We start from the raw sequence: 26,647 nt of genomic DNA, 5'->3' as shown, positions 1-26,647 counted from the left end.
ACTCAGACCGCAAGGCGGGATTGCGAAAAAGCAGCGCCTTCGACCACCCAAGCCGCGAAGCGCAAAAGTGGGCAGCTGACGCCACAGGAGCCGCCTAACTCCAAACGGCCAAGGGGCAACAGCGCACAGGCGACCGGAGGCCATCACTCCACCCCGGGCAGTGGAGGGGCAGATACGGAGGGCGGTCAGGATGAGGACCAGTTCCTCATGGAACCGATCCTGTAGTGGAAGGAAGTGTGGATCCATACAGGGAAGTTGCCCAGGTGAACCTGCACCACGCGGCGTCGGCCTCGGCTGTCATCGCGAGCAGGTTCACATCGGATGGCCTTTGCATACTGTCGATCCAGGAGCCATGGATCTACAAAGGAGAGGTCAGAGGCCTCAAAAGAGAGTCAAACAGGGTAATCTGGAATCTCTCTAGTGAGAGACCTAGAATCAGCGTAGTAGTTAGACAAGATATTGATTTCTTTTGTATTTCAGGAATTTTGTTATTGAGTTCCATCTGCTCTGAGCTATTTGTTAAAATGCATATAAAGCTCTCTTTTGATCGTTCCGAGTGGGTATGGTATTGACCTCGCCTCGGATTCGTCTAAAGAGGCCCTTAGGTTTGCCAACTCGTCTGCCTTTTCGTTACCGAAAATGTTCCTGTGACCTGGAACCCAAATTATCAGGGATGTTGCAGAAAGTGATAATTTTCGGAATCAGAATTGAAACTGATAAAAAAAAACTACGTGTTATGAATTCAGATATTATTGGTTTGATGTTCGAACAAATATGTTCTAAAAGACGAAAATCCAATCAGATCCTGTGACCCCACTGAAAAAAAGAATTGGTTTGCAATATTGACAACTGAGCAAATCTGTCTCGGATTCTACAACACCTCTGTATGGACAAGTCGAGTTGACTTGACAATGAGCTTAAAGTCTTTCTGCAGTTGTTGACTATAATTGGTATAAAACATTTTATCTTTGTATATTTTGACGTTTGAATAAAAAAATATGCTTGTACATTAATATATAAAATATAAAAGACTGTTTAAGGAACAATTAGTATTTTTATAATATTACAATTATGTAAATTTAGATATTGTTTGGTATTTAAAATAATTACCAATGGGAATGTTTTATATAGACCTATTGAAGTACGTTCAATTTTGTGCCAAAACTATTGCCATTTTACGATAGCGCTCTAACATAGGTGCATAGATTTGTTCACAATCTTTGCTGGGTTCACAAATTAATTTTAAAAGATTTGGAATAAATTGCATAATATAATCATGGTAGTTTAGCGGTGTCAACGTTGAATTCTCTATATTGATATTTCCGTTGCGTATATCATTGGATGCTTTAATTGAATTTAAGTAAAGAGAATATTTTGCCCGGTATGCCGCACCAAATAAAGCCGCTTCACTTTCATTCTGCGTAAAGAAAAAAATATATTAAATTTAAAAATATACTTATTAATACAGGACGCATCATTTCATTCTTGACCTGCACAAAAACTGGAGCATTGAAAACATCCGAAACAACTTGTAAAATCGATTTATTTACCGAAGCACCACCAGTAGCTATTATTTTTGTATCAATGCCGAAATGAAAGCCCATGTTTGCAGCTACAGCTCGTTTGTGCAACATCTGTCCCTCAATCAAGGCACGAATTTCAGTTTGAGGCGATAAAAATCTGAAACAAAATACATTTGTATTTGCTGAATAACAAGTATGTATATAACTAACTTAGTTAATTTAAAATTCTGTACAAATTTATTGATGCGAGGCAAGGGGAAGCGTAGCCGACGGAATAAATAGCATATTCAAGCTATAATGATGAGCGATGCTCGAAGAATACAAAACACTAAGGCCTGTTGGAAACCAATAATAAGTTGTAGGTTTCGTTGTAGTGGAAACCAATTTGGTCGGTTTTGCTATCAGAAATAAACTAAGATCAGAGAACTTATAACAAAGAGAAAGTGCTGGTTCAAAGCGAACATCTGAAAAATTTCAACGGGGGAATTCACCTGAAATATTAACATTGTTTTTATTTTAAGCAGAGAGGAATCTGTAAAGGTTAGTTCTGTCCAGTTGTTAACATTCTGAACTTTTTAATGATGGGAACCGATCACATAGCATATTGTAAATTTTTATACTCTTGCAACATGTTGCTACAGAGTATAAGTTTCATTCACCTAACGGTTTTTTGTATCACCTAACGCTAATCAAGATAGATATAGGGTTATATATATATAAATGTTCAAGATGACGAGACGAGTTGAATTCCGATTGACAGTCCGTCCGTCTGTCTGTCTCTGCAAGCTGTAACTTAAGTAAAAATTGAGATATCGTAATGAAACTTGATACACGTCTTGGTGAAAATAAAGCATAATCGGACCACTGCCACGCCAAGAAAACGCAATTAAACGAAAGCCTATGAAATGCCATAACTAAGCACTATATTCAAGCTCATTTCAAACCCCTTAAGCACCACTACCGACACTGCAATAATGGCTGTACTTAGATGATAACCCCGCACGCTCCCCATATAACTGTACTAGTTAAAATTACGAAAAGCGCCATAAATCAATAAATAAATGCACCAAAATTTAATTAAATTTTACAACCGAGATGATATGAGATGGCTTTATAGGAACCGGTGTCAAAATTGGACGATGAGCGTGGCACCGCCCACATTAAGTTAAAACCCGTATCTCAGGAGCTACTTGACCGATATCGACCAAATTTGGTATGTATTATTATCTTGACATTAATATGTTCCAGGGCGAAATCTGACTACAACCACGCCTAATTCCCATATAACACAATTTTAAATTCCATCGGAGTCATTCACTTTCCAGTATGCAAAGCAAGCATCAATGAATGTCTCGGCATTAAACTTTGCACGAATAGTGCGCCTAAAGTGGGCCACTTTATGATCAAAAATTGTCAAAATCTCACTACACCTATTCAATCCCCAGACACAGAATATGTGGACCCCAGTTGTTACAGCGAACATTTTATCGAAAATGTCGACCAATCTATGAGAATTTGAAGGAAATCATTTTCTTATAAGAGTATAGTAAGGATGAAGGCTTCTTTTATACGCCATATATCTTACACAAAGATTTTCACATTTCCAGTTTACTTTATACCGCATATATCGGCCAATATGTGAGTTATCTTAGTGAAAACGAGAAGCGTGTTTTACTTATATTTAACAATGTATCTTTGTGTCAAAAATTGAGAAAATCGGGTGAAAACTTGTCCTGGTGTCAAAAAAAACTAATATCCACTTTGGTGATGGTAAGTGAAGTACATTAATGAAACTCAGCATATTATTAATATGTGGCATGTTAATAGTATGTGGTATTGAAAATAGATAAAAATCGGTTCAATACATCCCTTAAGCCTCATATACCTAATATACAACTTCCAGTTGGGCTTATACCGTATATACGAATTACCCCCACTCACATTTTCGTTTTCTAACAAGCCCTATAACGAATATGTCGTTCAGTGTGTGAGTAATATATTTATAAAATAAATCCAATCAGCCCTCCCTTTCTCTGTCTCCAATATAGCATATATATAATGATTTTAGTTATTTTATTTTAAGTTCATCATTAAGTTTATACTTATGATTTTAAAAATATTATATGTCGAAACATTTATTTAAATGATTTATGTATGTATATTGGACCATTATGAAGTCGTACAAGCATTGATTTGCTGTCGGCATTTTTTTATGTACATGTTATGTCAATATTTATTATTTTAATAATTATTTCTTTATCGTTTGCATTCATATGAACATATATTTAATTAAATACTAATAAAAAAAATACTTATTGTAACGTAAATATAACTATTTGAGACATACTTATGCTGTCGCGACATTTTTTGTAAATGTAAAGCATTTTTAGGGCATTTTTTTACACCTTGGGTTACATTTTTGGCCTCATAGTAAGAATTTCTAACTTAATATAATATAATACAGCATATGTAAAAAACGATGTTCGCCAACAGAAAATTTCAATCAGCAAATTGTGTATATGATGGTAGGGCATATATTGTAAATATAAATAAGATTTCTACTCGTATTCATATTTTACATGAGATATATGAATGAAAAATATTTTTTGTTGTTATTTACGTAAGTACGTAATTTGAAAATCCATACTAATATTATAAAAGTAAATGTAAGTTTGTTTGTTACGTTTTCACGCCGAAACCCCTTAACCGATCATTATGAAACTTTGTACACATATACATAGGATACTTATTATTAAAACAAAAGTAAATTTTTTACGGATTGAGAAAAAATCTTTTTTGGCAGATTTGATATTTTGTAAATGCGTTGAGAGCAGCAAATTCTGGTATGCTCGATATATGGTACGTAAAATATGGCACAAAGCACCCGACGCCTTCCGCACATAATACGAGTATTTTTCGATCAATATTACTATTAGTTTATGTTAAGAACTATTCTTCCCTTTTTAGTTTGATGTGCTTTAAAAGCGTGTTTTTTAGTTTGTATACTCTTGCAACATGTTGCTACAAAGTATAATAGTAACAGTTGTTTGTATCACCTAAAACTAATTGAAATATATATGGAGTTATGTACATATAAATGATCAGGATGACGAGTTAAATTCCGAGTGACTATCTGTCTGTCCGTCCGTCCCTCAAGCACCAATGAATATATCGGAACTTAGTCATTGCTTACTTGTTTAATATAAAGTTTGTAAGAGTATAAAATGTGGTTACGAACTTGGCCTTCCTTACATGTTTTATAAAAAGTGTTAACAAAACATGAAAATATTCAAACAGATGGAATTTAACATTATTTTATATGTGAAGTAGGAACGGTTTTAATTTCGCCAATTTTCACACTGTAAAATAAAAATGCAAATAAAGTGTTATATAACAAACTTGGTTGAAATTGATCGAGTAGTCGCTGAGGTATGAAATTTCACATGTATTTAACCCTGAACCCTTCTATTATTTTCAAATTTTAAGCTTCATGTTTCTATAGTGAGTTATCGGACTTTTGGTAGTTTTCAACGTAATCGGAGCAGTGTTATTACCCGGTTTCACTTATATTGTGTGAACCGATTCCGATTCCCACATTTGCAATACCAAGTTTCATTAAAATATCTACATTTTTAATTAAGTTACCGATTGCAATAGCAGATGGACGGACGAACGAACGAGGAAACAGATATTCCGACCCCTTTTCGTTATCTTGCTCATTACATATATATAATCTATATCTAACTCGATTAGTTTAAGGTAATACAAACAACCGTTATGGAAACAAAACTATTATACTCTGTGACAACATGTTGCATTTATTAATATTGCAAAGCAACAAAAAACGTTTGTAATTTATAAACATATACAGATTTTATTTGCGTCAACTTTGCTCATCAGAATTGCTTACGTGCTTTTAAAAATTGTTTTAGATTATATACTCGTAAATGTTTAGATTATAACTTACTTTTGCACACCTTTCGCTGTCTCAGAAGTTTCCCCCGAACTACTTCTAGTCCAGCGCAAAACTCCTTGAATGTTAGGTATTATTTCAATAGAATGAAAATGTAAAGCCATATTGCCGTAATTTCCACGTGGTGTGGAATCAAGTAATTCATTAAACTTCTTCCAGTCACTGTTGACCTCAGTTTTATTAAAATAATCACGTACCAGAGATCCGTTTCGAAAACTAACAACAACAAAAAGAAAAATTAAATAAGCTCATTGATTTGTATGGTAGTCGTTACTCTAATTAACAAAAAAATAATTTGAGTAACAATACCCTCTTGTACAGAGTCGCCCGATATTAGAAAAATGTTTTGCTGCTAGTCGGGAGTTGGGATGGAACACAGACCGTCTAACCGGTACATAACGGTGGCAATAATGAAGATATTATATAATAAAGTAATTGGCACCTTCTAAATTGGCAAAAAAAAAAATTATGTGATGTCGGTCGATTTCCCACCTATCCGACTATTTTCGATACGAAACTATTAATTATTTTTGAATGTAGTTAAAATGGTGTTATATAGGAAGCAGTCATCTAATGCAGTTTTAATGCTTTAATTGATTACACAAATATAACAATCAGGGGTCTTGTAGAATCTGATAGTTTTCGGAAACAGAATTGAAACCGATAAATAGAAATGTAGTAGGTGTCATGAATTCAACGTTCGAAATAGAAATTTTATCGGTTTTGTTATCATAAACAAAGCAAGAGTAAGCTAGTAACTAGTAAGTTAAGAAATTAATTTATGTTATTGTTACGATTTAATTTATCTATATTTCTATAGTAGAAAACATAAGAATGAATCACAAAATGTCACAATTATTGAGTTAATGAAAAAATTCAGATATTTTTGGAGGATTTACAAAACGTAATAAACGTAATTTAACACCCAAATGTGTCTTTATTCAGCCGATAACGTGATATACATACAAGTAAATGCAAGCCAAATTTCCTCTGGGGCATCAAGTGGATTACATGATCTCTTAATATATTCTTTTTAATTTTTTCGTTGCTTTTTTCTTCCAATAAAATAAAATCTAAAATAGGGGAATTCATTGTAAACTTTAGTAGACTTTTTTCAGTATTTAAAAATTAATAAACGCTTCCAAATTTATTTATTTGCAATTTTGTCACATTAGTAAATAGCGGATTCGAATATTGGTTCTTGATAACTACGCAAATCTGTCTTGGATTCCACAACACCCCTGAATAATTTTCTACTTGACAGAGTTGTCAAACATAGCAAGTATAGCGCCAATGACTTGCTTATCAAAAAAAGGAATCTCGAAAAGTAATTGAAGACAGGAATATCTTATAATTCCTATTCGATCAAGGGAAACTTTAACAAAAGAAACCAGTTGCTTGGACTGATATTTTGTGATAGTATTGCAGGCTTTTCTATCAACTTTTCATACCCTGAACAGGGTTCAGTAAGTTAGCCACGAAGAACACCCAGAAGGAAACATCGGAGACCATATGAAATATATACATAATAGATCAGCATGATGAGCTGAGTTGATTTAGCCATGTCCGTCTGTCTGTATATACGCGAACTAGTCCCTCAGTTTTTAAGCTATCGATCTGACCTTGTCCTTTCCTCACTAAGAAGCTGCTCATTTGTCGGAACGGCCGATATCGGACCACCATAGCTAATGGCTGTCATACAAAGTGAACAATCGGAAGCAAGTCTTTGTATGGGAAACTTTTTTATTTGATCTAATATCTTCACGAAATTTGGAATGACATATTTTCTTAGCCAACAATGTAATTTCCTTGGAAATTGTTTAGATCGGATCACTATAGTTTATAGATTCCATACACACTGAACAATCGGAATAAAGTGCTTGTATGGAAAACTCTTTCATTTGACAAGGTATCTTCAAAAATGAGATTGGAATCAGGTTCTTGTAAACCGAAGTTAACGTTTTTTCTTGTTTCATATTACATTGCGACCGAGTGTGTCATGATGCACGTATTGTAAAAACGTACCATAATAAACCCATAAATTGATCCATTTCAGTTGGGTGACATAGCACATGTCCTTCTTCAAGATGAGGCTGCACTTTTAAATTCATCATTAATGTATCACTTGTTCCCAAAGACATGACTAAACTGTCCTGCTCAGTTACCATTCCAGATAACGCCGATAAATTATCACCAGTAAAAGCTGTAACTTTACATTCAGCAAGAAACCCAAACCGTTGCACGAAAAAATCAGAAACATTGCCAATTATTGCGCTGGTGGGAACTGGTTCACCTAACCGCTCTTCCAGGTCAGGAGCACAGGAGTTCAAACATGGTTTCGACCAATTTTTTGCTTTAATATCAAAAAGATTCATTCCCGATGCATCCCCATAGTCTATAGGTGCAATATCGCCCAGAAACACTGAAGATAAAAAGCTGCTAACCAAAGAAATTCGTTGGGTCTCTTCATATGCATGCGAACGCTCTTGGTAAATTTTTCGAATTTGTGGACCTGTAAACCGAGCATAACACTTTGATCCTGTGATGTTAACCATCTCCATACGTCCACCAATTGCAGTTTCCATTTCTATGCATTGCTTCTCTGTTGTACCATCCATCCAAATGGGAGTACGATTCACCGTAAAAGCGGAATCATCTATTTGAATATGAAGGAACTTATCGGGATCCAAGTTCTTTAAAGTTTGTACACCATGGCGAGACCAATATAAAGAACCATGTTGCTGTTAAAATTAAAATAAATAAATTTAGTTCATAAGAAATAAACATAATCCACATAAATTAAACACAAACACACAATTTTTTGATTTTCTTTGTCAAATTGAGAGGGGAATGCTGGAATCCGTTCATAAGAGTCAGTAATTGTTGTATTACAGTGATCTGCGTTAGTGATAACAACATAATAACACTAAAATAGATCTGTATGAATTTGTTACATCTGTTCTATATAGAATCGAAAAATAGTTAGATTAAAAGTACATCCAATGGAATACCGGTTATGCAAATATACTCCAAAATTTCCAGCTATAGCTACTTACATATACACACTTGTATATATATGTATTGTATGTATATATATTTTATACTTTTATACTCTAGCAACTTGCAAGGATCAAAGCTGAGAAAGAACCCTCACATTTGAGGAAAACTTTATATTAAACAAGTTAGGAAGGGCTAAGTTCGGATGTAACCGAACATTTTATACTCCCGCAAAGTCAAATGGAACTTACTTCTTATGGTCGTTTAGCAAATTGATTATAGCTGACTACGATTGGTAATTTCTCTGCTCTCTTGTCAAAAAATTTACATGTGAAAGCAACACCAAAGTTATCGAGTTTAATTAAAGCAAGAGAGTATTCGGATACCTCATTAAAGTGGTATAACTTCTATATATTTAATGCTGCCAAGATTTGTTTTGCATATTTTACCTCCATTTTACTATTGTGAATGGTTCAAATGGCAAATGAATAACAATTTTTTTATTTTCCTTGTATTTTGAAAACAAAAGATTTAAAATAAATTATAATTTATATAAAACCAAAATAAATGGTGACAGCAATGTTATTCAAATTGATCAGACTTCTGGAAACCGGTGAAAATTAAGCTCTAAGATTCCATTACATACATACAACCCAAGCTAATAAAAGCGTATTAAAAATGCTCTTGTTTTCTAGTTTAAAAATTAACGGTTCAGTTCTGATACCTTTTGCTCTATATAAAAGTTTCTAATTTGAATTGAAATTAGGCGTGGTTGTAATTGAGTATACCAGCATTACTTATAACAAAATTAAAATACATCATCACATGCACAGCACATGTTCATTCTAGAAATGAGATTAGACCTGTATGTACCTGGGCAGAGCCACCTATCGCTTTCACAGTACCAAGATCAGCACCTTGCATCACCAAACGATCCAACACAATATCGATTGCTTTGACCCACATAACAGGTTGTACAAAAACCCTTCAAAAGAAAAATTAAATAGAATAATTAAATAGTTTGTGTCATCATTTCTTACTCATGATTTCTTGATCCGAAATTAGCACCACCATTAGTACGAAATTCAGGCAAGTCAGAGTCAAACTTTACTTCCGCAGATGCATTAACCTCTAATTTGGAAGACAACTGGACTGCTTTGAGCTGGAATATAAAAACATGGATAAGAATACATACTTGTATGTATACGCATTTATGGTATTTTTACATATTTATTACACATACCATAAAAAAAATCAATATTCTAATGATGTTGCAACTTAAGCCGTCAAATTATTTATTTAATTAACTGAACTTTGTATATTGTTTCCGGGATATGAACTCTAAAGCCGAGTCTAAAATACATACGAATATACATACATATATCTATATCTAACTCAACGATTTAGCGGACAAGTCTAAGTTACTGGAACGGACCCGGAAAGGCATAATAAATCTGCATCAAATTACGACTTAAGTATTATATAGGGAGTATTTGTTTTTATGTTTTTAATAGTGATCGAGCCATATAATCAATTGACGCAATAATCTTATCATTTCTCTCTGAACTATTTGACATTAAAAAAAAGACGAAATTTGTGAAGCGTTTATTTAAAAGTAAATTTCATTAAATGAAGATAAAGAAATAAAAACATAAATATGTATGAAGTATTAGTAAATGAACATGTTTTAACTATCTACAAAGGCGCCCAGTTACCACTACACAAGGCCTTTTTTTCGCATAATTTTTACGCAAACTGAGCAAATCCCGGTTCATACACAGACTCTCCGAGGGGACGACGAAAGGACCGTACCACTATTCTTGTTCGTAACAGCTCGCTACTACCATTTCAGCATTCCTTTTCTCTTTGAATGGTTGCAAGAGCGCTCGGTTTTAAATATATATCATTAGTTCAGAACTTTGAAGTCTGTTATCTATAGAATAATAGAAATAATTTGAACAAGTAAGGAAGGGCTAAATTCGGAAGTAAACGAATATTTTATACTCTCGCAAAGTTAAATAGTGTACTCGTTTGAGATTTCTTTATATATTTTTTTAATTAGAAGTATAAACTGCTGCCTCAGTTATATACAGTGAAGTTAATTAGAGCAATTTGTAAACTAAATTTACTCAAATTATGCGAAATCGTTCTTGTGTTTTTTGTATACGCTTATAATTGATTTTATTGTATTGAGGAGTATGAAAAGAAATCGTTTTTGGACAGTGAACAACATTTTTTTTTATTATATCGATATTATTATACATGTTTTCCTTAAAAATAATTAATATTAACAACTTTAAAAATTATGTTATTATATTGTCTTGTATATAATATTTTCAATATTAAACATACATTTTTACATTGTTGTCTGATATATTTTGTTATAAGTTTAACATGATGACTGTGAAAATATACCTATCCACCGATTATCACCAAATATTAGAAGAAATATATGTATGTAGAAATCTATATCTATCTCGATTAGTTTTAGGTGATGCAAACCTTTTGGTGAGCAAAACTATACTCTGTTGCAACATGTTGCGAAAGAATTCAACATTCATGATTCAATTATTATTTGGTATCTTATTAACATATGTATTATTATATTCTTTTACTTTTTCAAAAACTCGCGGTAATTGTATAGTTTAGGTCCCCCAACAAAGAAAACCCCGAAACTTAAATTTTTTTTTTAAATCATCTTATTTTGACGCGAAGATTACAAATCCGTGAGAGGAAAGTCCTTTATTTTCAATAATTCTATATTTTTTGACTTTCTTAAAAATGAATTTTTACAAAAATTCAAAAAATTTCACACTTTGGACAAAACCGAGGTGTTCATATTTCATTCACGTCGAACACCTTTTCGAACTGGCAAACTTCAGCCGCACTTCAAAAATATTATAATTTTCGGGGCCTCCTTCATTGGGGGACCTAAACTACACATTTACCGAACTCGATTTGAGCAAGCAAGCAAATTCCGGGATACAATTTACACCATATTACTTATTGTTTTTGAATGAATATGTAACATATTTCTTTGTTATCTACTATATCTAAATTAATTTTGGAGAGTTTCCGCAGTATTCAAATTGTGAGAAAATTATATTTGAGAAGTAATTTAACTTAAAGTAGTAAAGAAGCAAAGTAACTCGTTATTATTAAATATCGAAACCCACATACAAGTATATCCATTATCTGATCTGATAGTGCCAATAAAAATGTTATAATGGAATCTAACCGGGAAACCGAACTTAATACAAAATTTCTGGAAATACATGGGATGCATGACATTAAAATAAGACGATAAATACTATTTTTTATGTTTTCTATCTTATAGAGTATTTAACGCGTTTAAAATGTTATACAATTTCAAATTTCTTATTTCATTGTACAAGTTCAGTAAATAAATTCTCTAATATCTTACCTTTTGTGTGCTTAAATCAAAACCTAAATAAGTGCCTTTATCGTCATCAGCTTTAGGAGCCATTTCAAAGAAGTATATGAAGACCAATTGTAATAACTCATGGATTTTACAGTATTAAAGTATTAGGAATGGGGAGAAATCTTTAAAAAACTTTTAATCGCCTCGTCAACTGTAAACAGAACAAAATTATTTTCGGTCGCCTTAATATTTTTAGTCAACTATAAATTCGCCGTCTTCACTTTCATACAAAGTACTTATATTTAACCATAAACTTTTTAATCTGCAACCTAAATAGTAAATATCAGCCGTTGCCAGTATCAAACGAATGTCAAACATCGATAAGAAATTATCTAAGTTCCACTATCCACAATTATTTCACCAAAGGAAATAATTCTTGCCACTCAACTGACAGTTTATAAAATTAGAATTAATAACAGCATATTTCTCTAAGCATTCATTACATTGATAAAAAAATTTAAATAATGGCGTCCGCGAACGTTCGAGATATTTAAGAAGAAAACATAGAAGTTGTTATAGAAGAAATAAAGAAATGATTATTTTTATTTTATTATTATAGATACTCCTGCTCTTCTTCGTTTGCCCTCTGCCAGAACTCTCCCTCAGAGTAATTCGGCATGTAAGCCGAGACAAACCAGAGATTCCCGTCACTGTTTTCCAGCCTAGCAGCGACGAGCTCTGGTTCTATCTATATTAGTCGCCGCCAGGAGCTTGTGGCTCTTTGTCCTTAATCCAGAGATTCTATTTCTGTTTAGCCACGGCTCTTGGATAAGGAAAACGTCTGCTTCGTCCCTTCCTAGACGAAGCAAGAGAGCGACGGAGGACACCCTTGTGAGCTGGACATCACATCCTGGCATGTGCTGGAAGACGCATCCATCAACTGACTATCTACCCCTCGTGCTCACTGCGTGGGAGGGAAGGATTGCAATAACGTAACAACTCCTCGAGTACTTCCGCGGTGAAGGGTTTGGCTGGAATCGAGACAAGAGCACGAAGCCGCATCAGGAGATCCGATTTGCCAACCGCTTTGAGCTTGGCTCCCTCCCATACGTCCCCCACCGTCTTCTACTAACTTACCACTCGTCCTTTGTTGATATTGTATTGTCATCTTGTTCATGTTATAAGAGTTTTTGTAATACTAAATTCTTTTACAATAGTTAATTCTTCCGGTCCACTCATAGTAAAATTGAATTTCAAGTTTGTCCATAAATATGTTAATTAAAATGCTTAAAAATATACCGCATATTTACCAATATCAAAATGGTATAATATCATATTTTGTAAACAGCATTAAATATCATTTTATAACAAAAATTAAAAATATTTATAAATTGCCACCCTAACTCATAGAGGTTTTATTGTGAACGTACGCCTGGGATGCCATAGTTACAAGGCATCCCCCATTCGGGGATAAAATGTGTATTTGCTGAACTATAGTTTTTAAGATATTGTGTTTGTAGTTCATAATTTTAAATATTTTAAGTATGTAATTTCTTATATTGTTTACTCTAATATCAACTAACACATCACTAAATTTTTTCTATACATTTGTGTTAAATCAAATATTGTAAAAATAGCTCTGAATCATATTTAGAGTGGCGTAGTGTGTTCTGGGTGTATTTGTTAGATTTTTTTGGCTTAGAATCTCTCAATGCAATCAAATTTCTGTAGTTGTGACTTGTCGGGAATTTATCGTTAACTATGTTACTGGGTTTCTTCAAATACTGTAAATTCCGAACACTTCCATTGGTACGAATTTAGCAAGGAAGTGATGCCAGATATTTTTCAAATAAATTATGTGTATTTAAGAAGAAAGTAGCTTATTTATTAGTGAATTTAAAAGTATTCAAGTAGATTTCAAGTATTTTTACGTTAAGAATACATATACACGTCATTTTCTTGGTAAAATATTTCCATATATCAATCATCAAAATAATTTAGTTATATTCAAGTAAAGTGTAGGCAACCGTGGCGAATAGTCAATGGCGGCGGTGCATATATGACAAATGACAATTTCGTGTGAAATAAACAAATTTTCTAGATGGATGATTCTTTTTTTGGTTTCGACACATCAGTACCGGTGAGTAAAATGTATAATTACATTACAATAAGAAAATATGATATATATAAAATTTCCCAAACTAGATTGTAAATGATAACTGTTGACTTAAAAATAGTCAAACCATGCCTTCACGTTAGGGTGACATTATTAATCAGTAGGTCGAGTTGTAGTATTTATATGTGGATTGTGTTTTTACTTTTTACATTTATATTATTTTTGTTTGATATTATTCTGTTTTTTTTAGTACGAAGATCATGGGGCTAGTGGTCAAATTGCTGAGCCTTCTGAAGAGGAGTATGATGCCCTTAACGATGAAACATTTGGATCCGCCACTAATGGGGATTGGGAAGAAGCCCATGAAACTATGGTGCGGCTTACAGACTGCTCCGTTTCTGCTAGATCCCACAAAGAATCTTTAGATGGTGTGCAACTAATTAGTGGAAAGATTGTAACATCCTCTCAAGCTTCATCGCCATCAAAGGCAAATATCTCGCGTGGCCGTTATGTAGAGAAGTTTGCAGATTCGGATTTGGAGTTAAATCTATCGGCAATGAAGTTGGACGATGTCGACTTGAGATTCGACGATAACGAAAGTTTATCTGGAACAACTGGAATAAATTTGGATCCTAGTGTTTGGGCTACAAATCCTTTTAAAAGTTCGCACATAGCATTAGATGGTAGTGAACATTTATCAATATTTCAATCTAGAGAAAGATGTTCATTAATTGGAATGAATGATGTAAATAACAGTGAAAAAATTTTTCAACAAACACAAAATGCAAATCTTTTTGCGCAACATATACAGTTGGAGAAAAATCAGTGCACAGATATAAAAATGATTCAAAGAGAATTGCCTCACCACCTTGGCGGGGCATTTGGCTTACCCTCAACTCCAAAATTTTGTACTCTGGAAGATATTGAGAGAAATATTATTATTGAACAAAGTATACGAAAAAATCGCGATAATTATTTACAACCCAAAGACCAACGAAATCAGCATCATCAAAATCAGAAACAGCAAATTCAACAGCATATTAATGACACTGTTAGACAGTCCTCAAACACAAACACACCTCCACCTCAATCACATCATATGCAGCAACATCAAATATTACATCAACAACTAAATCAGTCAAAACCTCAAGTTCCACAATTAAAAGGTATTACAGTTTTTTATACATAGTATAAATTAATGAAATATGTTTTACATAGGTCCGCCAGGTTTTCCTAATCAAGGTCACCCATTGAGACCAAACCCTAATTTTGCAAATAATCTGACACAAAACCCTTTGGGTAATTTAGTTCACCAACAGCAAACGGGTGGTGGTGGCAATCGTCTTCCACCAGGATTTTCTTTATACTCAGCTGGATTAAGCCCGCATATGCAGCAACAAAACAATCATCAGCTTCATCCACATCCTATACTTAACCAGCATGGATTACCCCCCAATTTTCCGAGACCACTGCCAAGCCCGCATCTGCCAATCGCTTTAAATAATTTTGCAATGCATCCCAATTTTAATGCAATGCGTGCTGCTGCAGCTGTTGCTGGTATCCATCCGGCTTCTTTGGTACAAACGCCACAAGCCGCTCGTATAACACCACATCCTCCTAACTCAGCTGTCTTACTAAATTCTCAGCAATCGAATTCTATGTATAATATGTTCAATATGCGTTTAGTTCAGGAAATTCAACAAAACCATCCTCTTTTGCAAAATATTGCACGTCAAACACAACAAGTACAACAAAATATTGGATTAAACTCTCCACAAAATCTTGTACAACAAAGGATCAATATTAGTGGAATTAATAAGCCAATCCATCAACGGCGTGATGGAGGATCTGCAAACGGAAACTTGCCACATGAAGAGTTTGATGAATATGCGAATTTAATGAGTACACGCGACAAACATTGGCTAATAGGTATACAGCTTTCGCAATTGAACACGGATACTCCCTACATTGATGATTTTTACTATACGGTATACCGTGAAAAAAAAGCTATCCTTAATGGCAACCTGCGCCATAGTCAAGCACATAAAGACAACCAGTTAAATCATCCACTAACGCAACCTAAAGGTCACGCTCAGCTCATTTTAGTTCAGCTCGGCAATAAAAATGGAACGCGGAATGGTCAACATCGCGAACGTCGTAATTCAGAGAGTACCGGGACAGTTGGAAATAATAGCGGAAATTTAGGAAACATTCAAGATCAAAAAACACCATATGTTTTTAGTCCACTAAAGTTTGAAAACTCGTTAGGTAAGTTACAGTATGGAAGTGTAACAGCACCGCGTAAAATAATTGACGCTGAAATTATGGGAAATGAAAATGCAGTCAGTGGGGCTGGTGATGGTATCCCAATTACTGGAAGTTGTAGTGGTACCAATTCATCCATCCTTAAGTCAAACATAACACCTGTAGCTCCTTTAACAAGTGCAATCGGCGATTTTACATCATCAGCTCATCGTAAATCGCGTCATATTTTGTTACACATCGAAACCCTCTACCGTATTGTTTTGAAATTGGAGGATTTAAATAATCCTACTGCAATCGCTACCATTATAATGAAAAAAAAGAAAGAAAGTGAGCGCATAGCTACTTTAGAGCAGATAGAAAATGCTAGCAAAAGTCAAGAAGAGCGAATAGCCGAAGCATCTAATCCATCAACGGTGAATTCTGCGTTGAAAAACAAATTCACATATGAGATTGAAAAGAAAGAAGCACTCGTGACAAAGCTAATAGCTGGACTTTCACAAGAAGAAGTTGCAGCAATTATGAATGTTCGCAAAGGAAAGGTAATATAATAAGTATTTAACGTCCGTGATCAATATTTTAAGTATAATTGTTTCAATGTTTATAATATTTATACAAAGTAACTCTATTAATTTTTTTTCTTTTTTCAAAACTCTATAAGACTAAGACATAGAAAAATCAATACACTGATTGGTATATTGCAATATATTTGAATATTGTATAGTATTCTAATATATATTATTATTGGTACTGGGTAATAGTTGATTAAAGATAATGGTAAACTATACGGAAAGTTTGGAAAAGAAATTCTTATTTTCTCAGTGCATCATTAACCTTCAGTTTCGGAAAGCTCTATTTTCTATTTAGCAAGTAATTATTATAAGTAGCAAAAAATAACAAAATTATTTACATTGCTACGTCATCAAAATCAGCTATCACTTTATTATCTCAATTTCTCCTCCATTCTCTAAAACTTGTAAATTTTAAGTTATTATTTGTGAATTTATTTGTTTTATCATTAAATGTTATTTTATAGACTCTGATTCGGCGTATAATGACATATGTGGAAGCTTATGACATTCGTTGGACAATTTGGATGGGAGTTTTTTCTTCTTTGCAGAATGTTATAAAAAAAGATAAGGATGATACTGATGGCGTTTTATATGCACTTTATCCTGAGTTTAGAAAGCAAGTGCAACAAGCAGACTTTGAAATGATTGTCAGAATTTCAGTCTCTATACCCCTAAGTGAAAAGAAATTTAATGGCATATTTTGTAGTAAGGTAAGTTATTTTCATAATTTTGTACATTTCATTGTAGGTTATTACAACATCTGTTTTACTGACTTCATGTCGACTTTCTTAATTTGCTAGTGTTTTTAAGTTAATTACGTAATTATTATTTTCACTTTGCACTTTCTGTTTGCAAATTTCTGTTGGCAGAAAATTTTCAGGCTTCTCATTAATATCAGCTATATATTTAATTTTTTTTAATTTTCCCTACATTGAGGGATATTTGTTTACGTGAATAGAATATATAAAATTAACAATTATATTAAATGGATTACCGCTAGAAGTAATGATTACACTTTAACTAATAATGAAATTTTATATATTCTAATGATTACGTTACCTTTCATATTACATAAATACGAATGATGACATGCTTAATGTGCCCTTACTACAGTTTCTAACTCAACTCCTTTTCAATATTATCGATAGCAACCCAATTCCTAAAAAAATGGAATTAAATTATTGTTGATCTTTAACTTTTTTGTGACATTGGTGTTTACAATACTGTCCGGAAGTCTATTGGATTCTTGCTGCCGGCATACTTTATATAATACCATAACATGATTTTGCTTTGCGGATGGCTATTGAAGCGAGCATACTTGAATACGTAGATGACAACCCTGAGTTTTAATTTTTGAAAAACACTCTTTAATGTGATATTCATTAGAATTAATTTGTTTGTGCTTGTGAAATTATTGAAATAGTTTATTTACCTGCTTTATATTTTTTGCATTAATATTTTTTTTTGCATTAATATTAGTTCAAAATTCAACTGCACGAATGTTCCAATGTTTTTGATAATGGTCGACTGTGCCACAGTGTTGTAAACGGTATTGCTACAAAAAAGTTGAAGTACAATAATACTTCAAAAGATATTTTTTTGACGGATTGAATTGAATAAATAAATTTCGTATTCTTTGTTTTGTGTACTAGTCCATTCACTGCCAAAGCGAAATGACTAGTGGTAAGGCATCAGTCCCCTATTAGATGATCCTCGGATGCCTTACAAATGGTGTTTCATTACCAAACACATTAAATTTGGACTTAACAAGTAATTTACAATAGTCTAAAGCTTTGATCATATATTTATGGCAAAGGAAGATTGCCCTTTATTTATTATTAATAGAAAATTTATGTAAAATGGTTTTAAACTATTTTTAATTAGCTATTTAGTAAAAATACATGAAAAAATCAAGGTTACAATAAATTGAAAAACTTGTTGCGCTCGTTCTGAAAAATCCCTAAACTGGACAACGCAAGTCACAATTTGGAAGCATTAAAATAGAATTTACGCACTATGGGAAATGCTGCGAAAATAGGAAGTCTATACAATCTACTATTCCTAGGAACACACTTTTTGAGTAAAATAAAAATCTTTGATTCTATAACACAACAGTAATTTTTATAATCCCGAAAAATTTAACTTCACCTAAATAAACGCTAGCTCGAAACCGGTTTTAGACCCATATTCTCTTAGGCAAAGTTGTTCAGAATGAACCATAGAATATTTCCTGCATACGTGATTTTTCCATTTTTTTTGGCTTTGGCTCCCTAAATATAGTAAGTGGCAACACCTCAAGCTATAAAGCTATAATTTTTTGTGTTTTTATTTTACGAAAATCTTCAATATTAATAATTTTTATAATCTCGCAACTTTGAGTATAATAGTTTTGTTCACCTAACGGTTGTTTGTATCACCTAAAACTAATCGAATTAGATATAGGGCTATATATATAATATATAAATGATCAGGATGAAGAGACGAGTTGAAATCCGAGTGACTGTCTGTCCGTCCGTCCGTCTGTGCAAGCTGTAACTTGAGTAAAAATTGAGATATATTTATGAAACTTGGTACACATGTTTCTTGGCCATTGCCATGCCATTAATCAAGAGCAAATAAATTGCCATAACTAAGCTCCACAACAAAATACAAAACTCTTATTTGGTATACAGAATCACATTAGGGAGGGGATCTGTAGTTTAAATTTTTTTTTAAGTGGGCCATTGTAACGTCTTTTCCGGTGACCCCTCGAATAAAAGGTGCGTCCACGTTGTCAGCAAACTCCTGACAGGATCATCAAAAATTAAAAAAAAAAAACACCTGTTTTAGTTAAGACCATAAACTCGTGCTTGGACGGAGGAAAAAAACAAAGTAAAATTGGAAATTTGGCAGACCTTTTTCCAACAAAATTAAAATTTCGGTAAAATTTGCTCGACATTTCTTTTTTGTTAATAGTTGTAGAGATATTATAGAATTAAATAAGACAATAAAAACGACGACGTAAAGCTTTTTAAATCATACACTTCAACTGATAAAAGATGTCTGTTGCAAACATACTTAAACAATTTTGTTGCTTGGTGTGATAGAATTGATTGGCCATTGAATCTCAATAAATGTATGATGATGTGTTTTTCCCGTAGATCTGTGCACCCCTCTTTTATGTAATAAACCACCATACTCCATAGGAAGTTTTGAACTATGTTGATTTGGGAGTTAATATGGACCTTAAGCTTAATTTTAGTCTTCATATTGATACCATGGTCTTGAAAGAAAAAGGTGTCCTCTGTTTTGTTAAACGTTGGTCTAAACAATTTAGAGATCCGTGTATTACTAAAACACTTTATACAACTTTGGTTAGACATATATTGGAATATGGAATCTGTTCAAAAACAATTTTTACTTTTCGCCTTAAGGCATTTCCGCTGGGATTCTAGGGAAGTCTACCTCCATACACTAGTTGTTTAAAACTTAATATTACCTACACTTTCTAGAATCAAAAAAAAATCAATCTGCTCTAATGTTGGTGTAATATTATTAACAATATATAAATAATAATTTTGTTTCAATCACGTCCTGGTTTTTTTTAGACAGCTACATGTTCTTTTTATATACGTTTTTTTCTAAATATGCATTCGACTAACCTACATCATTTACACGTTTGTTACATCGTAAACATGCCACGAAAGTGTTCTAACGCCCCGGCAGTTTTTTTTATGTGTATGGAGAATTAACTTAACTATTCTCAGCGTCGTAATTTCTCATAATTGAACAGTGTTATTTAAACTATTTTGGATTTCCTATGAGAAATCGAGAAAAAACCTGGGTTTCACATAAATGTTGTGTAACGTGTGTGAGACTGCTATTAAGTTGAACAACAACCCGGACATATGCCCTTTGCTATACCAATGATTTAGAGCGAACCAAAGGATCATGTAATTTGTTTGACTCAAACGAAACGCATTACAACCATGTTCAAACACACTACTCAGTATCTAAACTTCTCTTCGGCTAACAGAGCTTTGAAGAAAAACTTAATGAAATCGCTTAGAAATGTTCGGAAAATTACAAAGGCTTAATAAATGAACTTATAAGGTCACATAAAGCTTTGAGGTTTAATATATACTTAAAAATTCATATCCTGGACTCTCATCTTTATTTCTTTCCGCTATCAAGGGAAATGGAGTGCAGGAATGCTAGCAGATTATTATTGGAGACTTAAAAATACTTTCCAGAAGCCAGATATTCACGAAAATAAGTATTTTTTCTATATTAAGCAATACTTTCTCTAAAGAAGAAAATATATGTTTTGATGTCACAAGAAAACCTGACGTGTCATTTTTTTTCATTCATATATTATTGTTAAGGGGCCCTAGTAAATTCAAAATTTGATACGAGCTTTCATGCGACAAAAAAAAATTTTTAATTTTGCTAACCAGTGTAAATGTTTATGCGTAATCGTAGACCCATCCGGTCAATGCGAAGAAAATAATCATACATCCCATTTCAATAGATATTATTTCCATAATTAATAATGGACTACATATTATCTTATTTATTTTTTGCAGTTTGGGATTTCATCACTGGTTTGCCTGGTGTTGCAAGCTGAGCATATTTATATGTCCGGCAATGATAGTACCCTTACTGATGGAAACAAGGGAAAATGGCGCTATTTCCTGGATCAAGTTGCAACGTCTTTAAATCGAACGATTCAAAACCACACAGTTTGTGCAGAAATCGAGTCAGATTCAATCCAACCGTTGATGAATCATTTTGCACGTTTTGAGGATCTAAAACTTGATTCCCTATTGGCACTTATTACTGAGGCCAGACAGCAGATTAACTAAAAAAGATATGGCGTGTATAAGAATTTAAAACATAAACTTATGAACGATCGGAAATGAGATTGCAAAACCTAAAGTTAAACTAAATAACTCACATTCATAAAAACTGTAACGGTAAACTGAAAAATTTGTTAGATATTTGCAAATTATTCAGAAGGGTTTTATGCAAAAGTATGCACATTACTAAAACTTCTTAGACTTTGACCTGTGGACATGGCAACACTTGAATGCATAATATTGTTAAAAATTAAATTCCCAGGTTAACAACAAATATGGTCTTATCAGATAAGGCTTTTTTGGGCTGATACAGCAGAAAAACTAACCGATTGTGTAGTTTTGGCTAAGTAACTTTATCTGGTAGAAGCCAATGTTTTATTTTTAATACTGAGGATCTGCTCTTCTGTTGGTCTTGAATCCATTTTTGAATTAAAATAGGTATTTTTATCTCTGTTTTTTCTTAATTAATAAAACCTTGCACTTTTAATCTTTAACAGATCTGTCACCAATATTGAAATCAGCGACTTTATCAAAACAACATTTTTGTAGATATATTGAAGAGTTTGTCAATCTTTAGCTGACGATTTAAAGTTTCAAAAAGAAATAATAAGAATTTTAAAATAATTGTCCTTTTTTATCATTGACTTTATGTATATTTATGTTTTTTTTTGGTGTTTTGTAAATATTAAAATATACATAAACTTAGTATTAGGATCAAATTTTATTTAACAAGAGATGAATATAAATATTGATATCTATTATAGAAACAATTTGTATGAACTAAAAAATAAGACGAAGGCATTCGGCGTATGCAATGAAACTGATTTCTAGTAGTCGTGACAATTTTTAATCTTCGTATCTTCCTTCATAATTCATATATACAAACAAGTACATTCATATACAAAAAATAAATAGATAAATGCTTCGTTTGGTGCTTCTCTTCTCAAATTGATTATAAATTGTATCAATAAAACCAATTATGTTACTACAGAATACTTACATCTTAAAATATATTTATTCACATATTGACGGACATTTAAATACGCGTAAAATTTATTTTTCATTCATCCATCAGTCCCTGATCCCGTTTTAACCGTGTTCGAATTTTTAAACAAATGTAAAAATAAATATTTTTCAATAACATTTAAGAATGGGAATATTTTAGCTTTTTAATAAAGGTATGGGCAAATAGTGTACCAGTTTATTTTGCTTAGTTATGTAACAATAATTTGAAAAATCGGGTTCAAGCAATGACATCAGTTCAGGTAACTACTTTCTGTGTTTTTCAAGGGTAATTATTAAATCAGTGTCGTCAAAGATATTGATGATCAACAGTTCAACAATCAAAATATAAAAAATACTTTTATAAGATATCCATATCCATACTCAAAGTTGGCTGCTGAAAAGAAAAGTCGTAATCTTGGAATCTCTTAATGCTGTAGAAGCCATTTTACTGTTACATGATCTGTTCTTATTTCAAATCACTGGTCATAAATTTTCCCCAACACGTGTTTCACTAGTTATCACGGCCGCAATCTACTAACACTTCTCCAATAGAGCTCTTTTGAAAAGTTGTTTGTCCCATTGTCTCTATCTATTCCGGCCCAAATCACTGATTCTAATTTTATTGAAATCTGCTGTGCATTTTTAGCGCATGTTTTCAAAACGGCCAATGCCCCGCTGTAGTAGCTGGAAGTCTGAAAATAATATTCCTAGACCTCTGTAATAAGGGGTTATATACAGTTAGAAGGCCGAAATAAAGTGAATTTTCCAGAAGTTTTTCTGAGAAAACTTAAGTTTATTCATCCAAAAATTGATACACATATTATGGTATCTTTTAACTACAAGTATATTTTAAGGCTTGGTACTAGTAAACTAGTCCGGGAGCTTCTCTCAAAAAAGACATTTTGCGGTGAACTCTATATCTCTGAACTGAATCATCTGAAATTAAAAAAACAAACAGATTTCGTTAAAGTAATGTTAAATCTAGTAATTAACCGAAGGAATTAGCAATATGTATTTTTTTGACAAAATGGCGGTTTCTAAAAAATAAAACGATTTTTCACCGAAATTTCGGCCTTGAATTGTTTATAAAAACAAAAATATTTATCAGAAAAAAATCTTCGATGGATTACTAAAAAATAATTTAAGAAGTTCGTGTTAAAATTTGAGACTAATCGGTTTAGCCGTTTTCGAGTAATCTTGGTCACCGACTTTGAAAAACTATTTTTTTATCTTACATGGAGTCGTCTATTCGGTAGCTTCTAATAAAATCTGCGAGCCATTCTTCCATCTCGGGTGCTCTTACGCTTTGCGATCGGAAATGTTCACGCGCTGCTCATCTTCTTTTTCGGAATATGAATGCGCATTAGGCCCAAGTGTAATTCCTATTGCCTTCATATAATACAATAGTGATGCCATTCCTTGATATACAAGCTCGCATGTCCATTGATCCACAAAATTTTCCTGCACCTTCTAACCCTAATCCGAGGACTCTCATGACAAACAAAAATCGTCGATTTATTTCATAAGAGTGCGCGACAAAAGGACTAGAATTTATGTTACGATCTGCACACTTATCACACAGAAAACAATTTTAAAACCAAGTCCTCGTTCAGAATCAGTTTAAAACTTGACATTTCCGTCACAGATCTTACATTTCACATATTCATAAATTGCTGTTATAAAATTTAAAATGCGATACTCAACAGACGGATCACGTGTAACTGAGATTTCCTGTTCTTTAAATGTTTTTGCCCTTTTTTGTTCTCGACTTACGTATGTTAAGAGATTTTCTCATTTTTATAGAAAACTTCATTTTCACGAAAAATTACACAAAAAAACATAAACGAACTCGCAAGTTTACTGCTTGGCTTCGTGGCGTATACTGGCTCCCACTCTTAAATATTTTCCAGTTTAGGGTTCGAAAAATAAAAATTTACATTTCAGGTACATTAGAAGGGAGCATTTACAATAGACAGGTGCATAAAAGGGACAGCGTTTAGGTAGTCGCTGCCGCTCCGGCCTTGTACTTCCAAGCCCTCTGAAACGCCTTTTCGAATTTGCGTGTAACTTCGAAAATATTCATCGATATGAAATTTTCTGTGTGTATTCTTAAATATATTCACTTTAAGAAAAAATCGTTTTTGAAAATTCTGAAATTGTTGTACAACCGAGTGAAGGAATATTAAATTGAGGTATTTTGGTATTATTCCTGAAACGCATCAGTTCCGTTTTACTAGTGTTAACATCTAGACCTTTGTTCACAACCCATATTTATTTTCATAATCTCACTGATTGTGGAAGGAAATATTCCCGATACCATCAATACCATCGTCGCCATATGCTATTGCTTTCACTCCTCATCCATTAAGTTGAAGTAGTTTTCCATTCAGCGCCATAAAAGCGGGGAAAGGACACCTCCTTGAGGAGTGCCTCTGGTTACGTAGCTTGTTCGTGTCGCTGAACCATTTGGTGCTATAATCATTCTGTTCAACAGTTTCTGTTGATCGACCCTTTATGTATGCATGCTCATTCGATAAGGTATCCGCTGGGATGACCTTAGTCGATTAGCCTTTCTCGAATCTTCAGTATGAAGGGGGTGAGGCTTATAGGTCTAAAATCTTTGGCGTTGTCGTGTGTACTTCTGCCCAGTTTAGGGAGGAACACAGCCGGACCCGCCGCTTTAAATGGCAAGAAGCTGTTTATAGCGTATATAATTTTCTTCTTGCTTACTATGTGGTCGGATTGTTCTGCCATATTTGCACGTACAGGTTGCATCTCCACAGGGGTTTGCTGACTATCAGGAAAATGTGCTTCCAGTAGTTTCTCAAGAGATTCTTCAGCAGAGGAGGTCCAGGCTCCGCCCGTCGTCTTGAGGTAAGATATATTGATGTGTTCCTTAGACAGTATCTTACTCAGTCTAGCTGATTCCTTACAACTTTCTATCGATGTGTTCAAGAGTCTGCCTTTGTTTTCCTAACTGCTTTATTGTATTGTATTGCTTTAAGATATATTTATATGGTTGCCAGATTTTGGTCGTATAACTCTCATTGAAGGCTTTTCCAAAGTTCCATTTGGGTTTTTAGGTTTTTAAGATTATCGTTCCACCAAGGAGGCGACTTCCTCTTTTTGAGGACGTTTAACCGTGTAGATTGATTGAAGGAGGATTCCACCTCTAGTTCTTGAGAATTACTGATTTTTTTCAAACATACTTGCTTCTAAGCTTTTTCTTGCTATCTTAATAAATTTACTTCAAGCTATTTTCCTGGGGTTTCGAATGCTGGAGAGTATCCAGGAGCGATCCGACATAGATGGCTCCTCGGATACCCTCCAGTCATCGACAACCGATGACCGCGTTTCAGTTGGTGCTTCCCCATATCGTATGTCTCGCATTGGCGTCACATCCTATTAGGATATCCTCTCTTCTGTTTTTCTCTGTCAGTCTTACTAGGGTATAGGTGGCACGTCATTGTCATGGGCCATGCATAACGACACCAGAAAGAAATTACCTCCTTCCTGTTCCACCCTTACCACCGTGTTATCTGCTGTGCTATAGTTAGGACAAAGAAATGCGTTTATATATTTCTTAATAATACATGCCCTTTCTGAATAATAATACATGCCCTTGGTTTACCTTCATTTTGCTTGTAAGAGATGTTGTAGTCGCGTTTCCTTTCACCTAGGGCTCTTGGATTAGACTGATGCCGACGCCTCCTTACTTAAGAGGATTGTCAGATTTGCTGTAGTATTTTTGAGTGCAGCAGATAAATATCTGAACGCATCTAAGCCTCTTTGACGTTCTCTAGTATCCCCACCCCCCTTAGCAACTGGCTGGTGTCGTCTTCCTTGCCCATTTTGTCGAAGCTGATCTTATTATCAGCCTTTGATAGAGCCCCTATCGACTCCTCACAAATGGCTACTAGGATGAGTGTGCTTGCTTTGTTCGGCTTTTCCTTCTTGATCAGCTGCCAGTTATCTATAC

General features: G+C 33.6%; 2 protein-coding genes across 4 annotated transcripts; one reads left to right on the top strand and one right to left on the bottom strand.

Moving 5' to 3' along the window:
• Positions 1-925: 925 nt before the first annotated feature.
• LOC106623315 (xylulose kinase) lies at positions 926-12,218 on the bottom strand. Of its 2 annotated transcripts, none has more exons than XM_014242778.3 (7): positions 11,918-12,218; positions 9,534-9,655; positions 9,367-9,478; positions 7,522-8,237; positions 5,491-5,712; positions 1,491-1,680; positions 926-1,417 (listed from the first exon to the last, which is right to left on the bottom strand). In XM_014242778.3, the coding sequence occupies exons 1-7, from the start codon at positions 11,978-11,980 to the stop codon at positions 1,148-1,150; spliced, it is 1,695 nt and encodes a 564-aa protein (XP_014098253.2). In that variant the 5' UTR covers positions 11,981-12,218; the 3' UTR covers positions 926-1,147. The 2 variants fall into 2 exon arrangements, with proteins under 2 accessions (XP_014098253.2, XP_036229672.2); XM_036373779.2 differs by lacking the exon at positions 11,918-12,218 and adding an exon at positions 9,737-9,756.
• A 1,598-nt stretch (positions 12,219-13,816) lies between these two features.
• Patr-1 (Protein associated with topo II related - 1) lies at positions 13,817-22,820 on the top strand. 2 transcript variants are annotated; one of them, XR_004978801.2, is made up of 6 exons: positions 13,817-14,015; positions 14,242-15,157; positions 15,210-16,795; positions 17,290-17,535; positions 21,391-22,101; positions 22,161-22,820. XR_004978801.2 is itself a non-coding variant. In XM_014243185.3 (5 exons), exons 1-5 carry the CDS (start codon positions 13,977-13,979, stop codon positions 21,667-21,669), a joined length of 3,066 nt encoding a protein of 1,021 aa, XP_014098660.1. In that variant the 5' UTR covers positions 13,817-13,976; the 3' UTR covers positions 21,670-22,820. The 2 variants fall into 2 exon arrangements, 1 of the variants encoding a protein (XP_014098660.1); XM_014243185.3 differs by having other exon boundaries at positions 21,391-22,820.
• Positions 22,821-26,647: the final 3,827 nt, after the last annotated feature.

The sequence above is a fragment of the Bactrocera oleae genome, chromosome 2 (assembly GCF_042242935.1).
Source record: "Bactrocera oleae isolate idBacOlea1 chromosome 2, idBacOlea1, whole genome shotgun sequence".
Classification (NCBI taxonomy): domain Eukaryota; kingdom Metazoa; phylum Arthropoda; class Insecta; order Diptera; family Tephritidae; genus Bactrocera; species Bactrocera oleae.
This window is presented reverse-complemented; position numbering and strand designations above follow the sequence as displayed.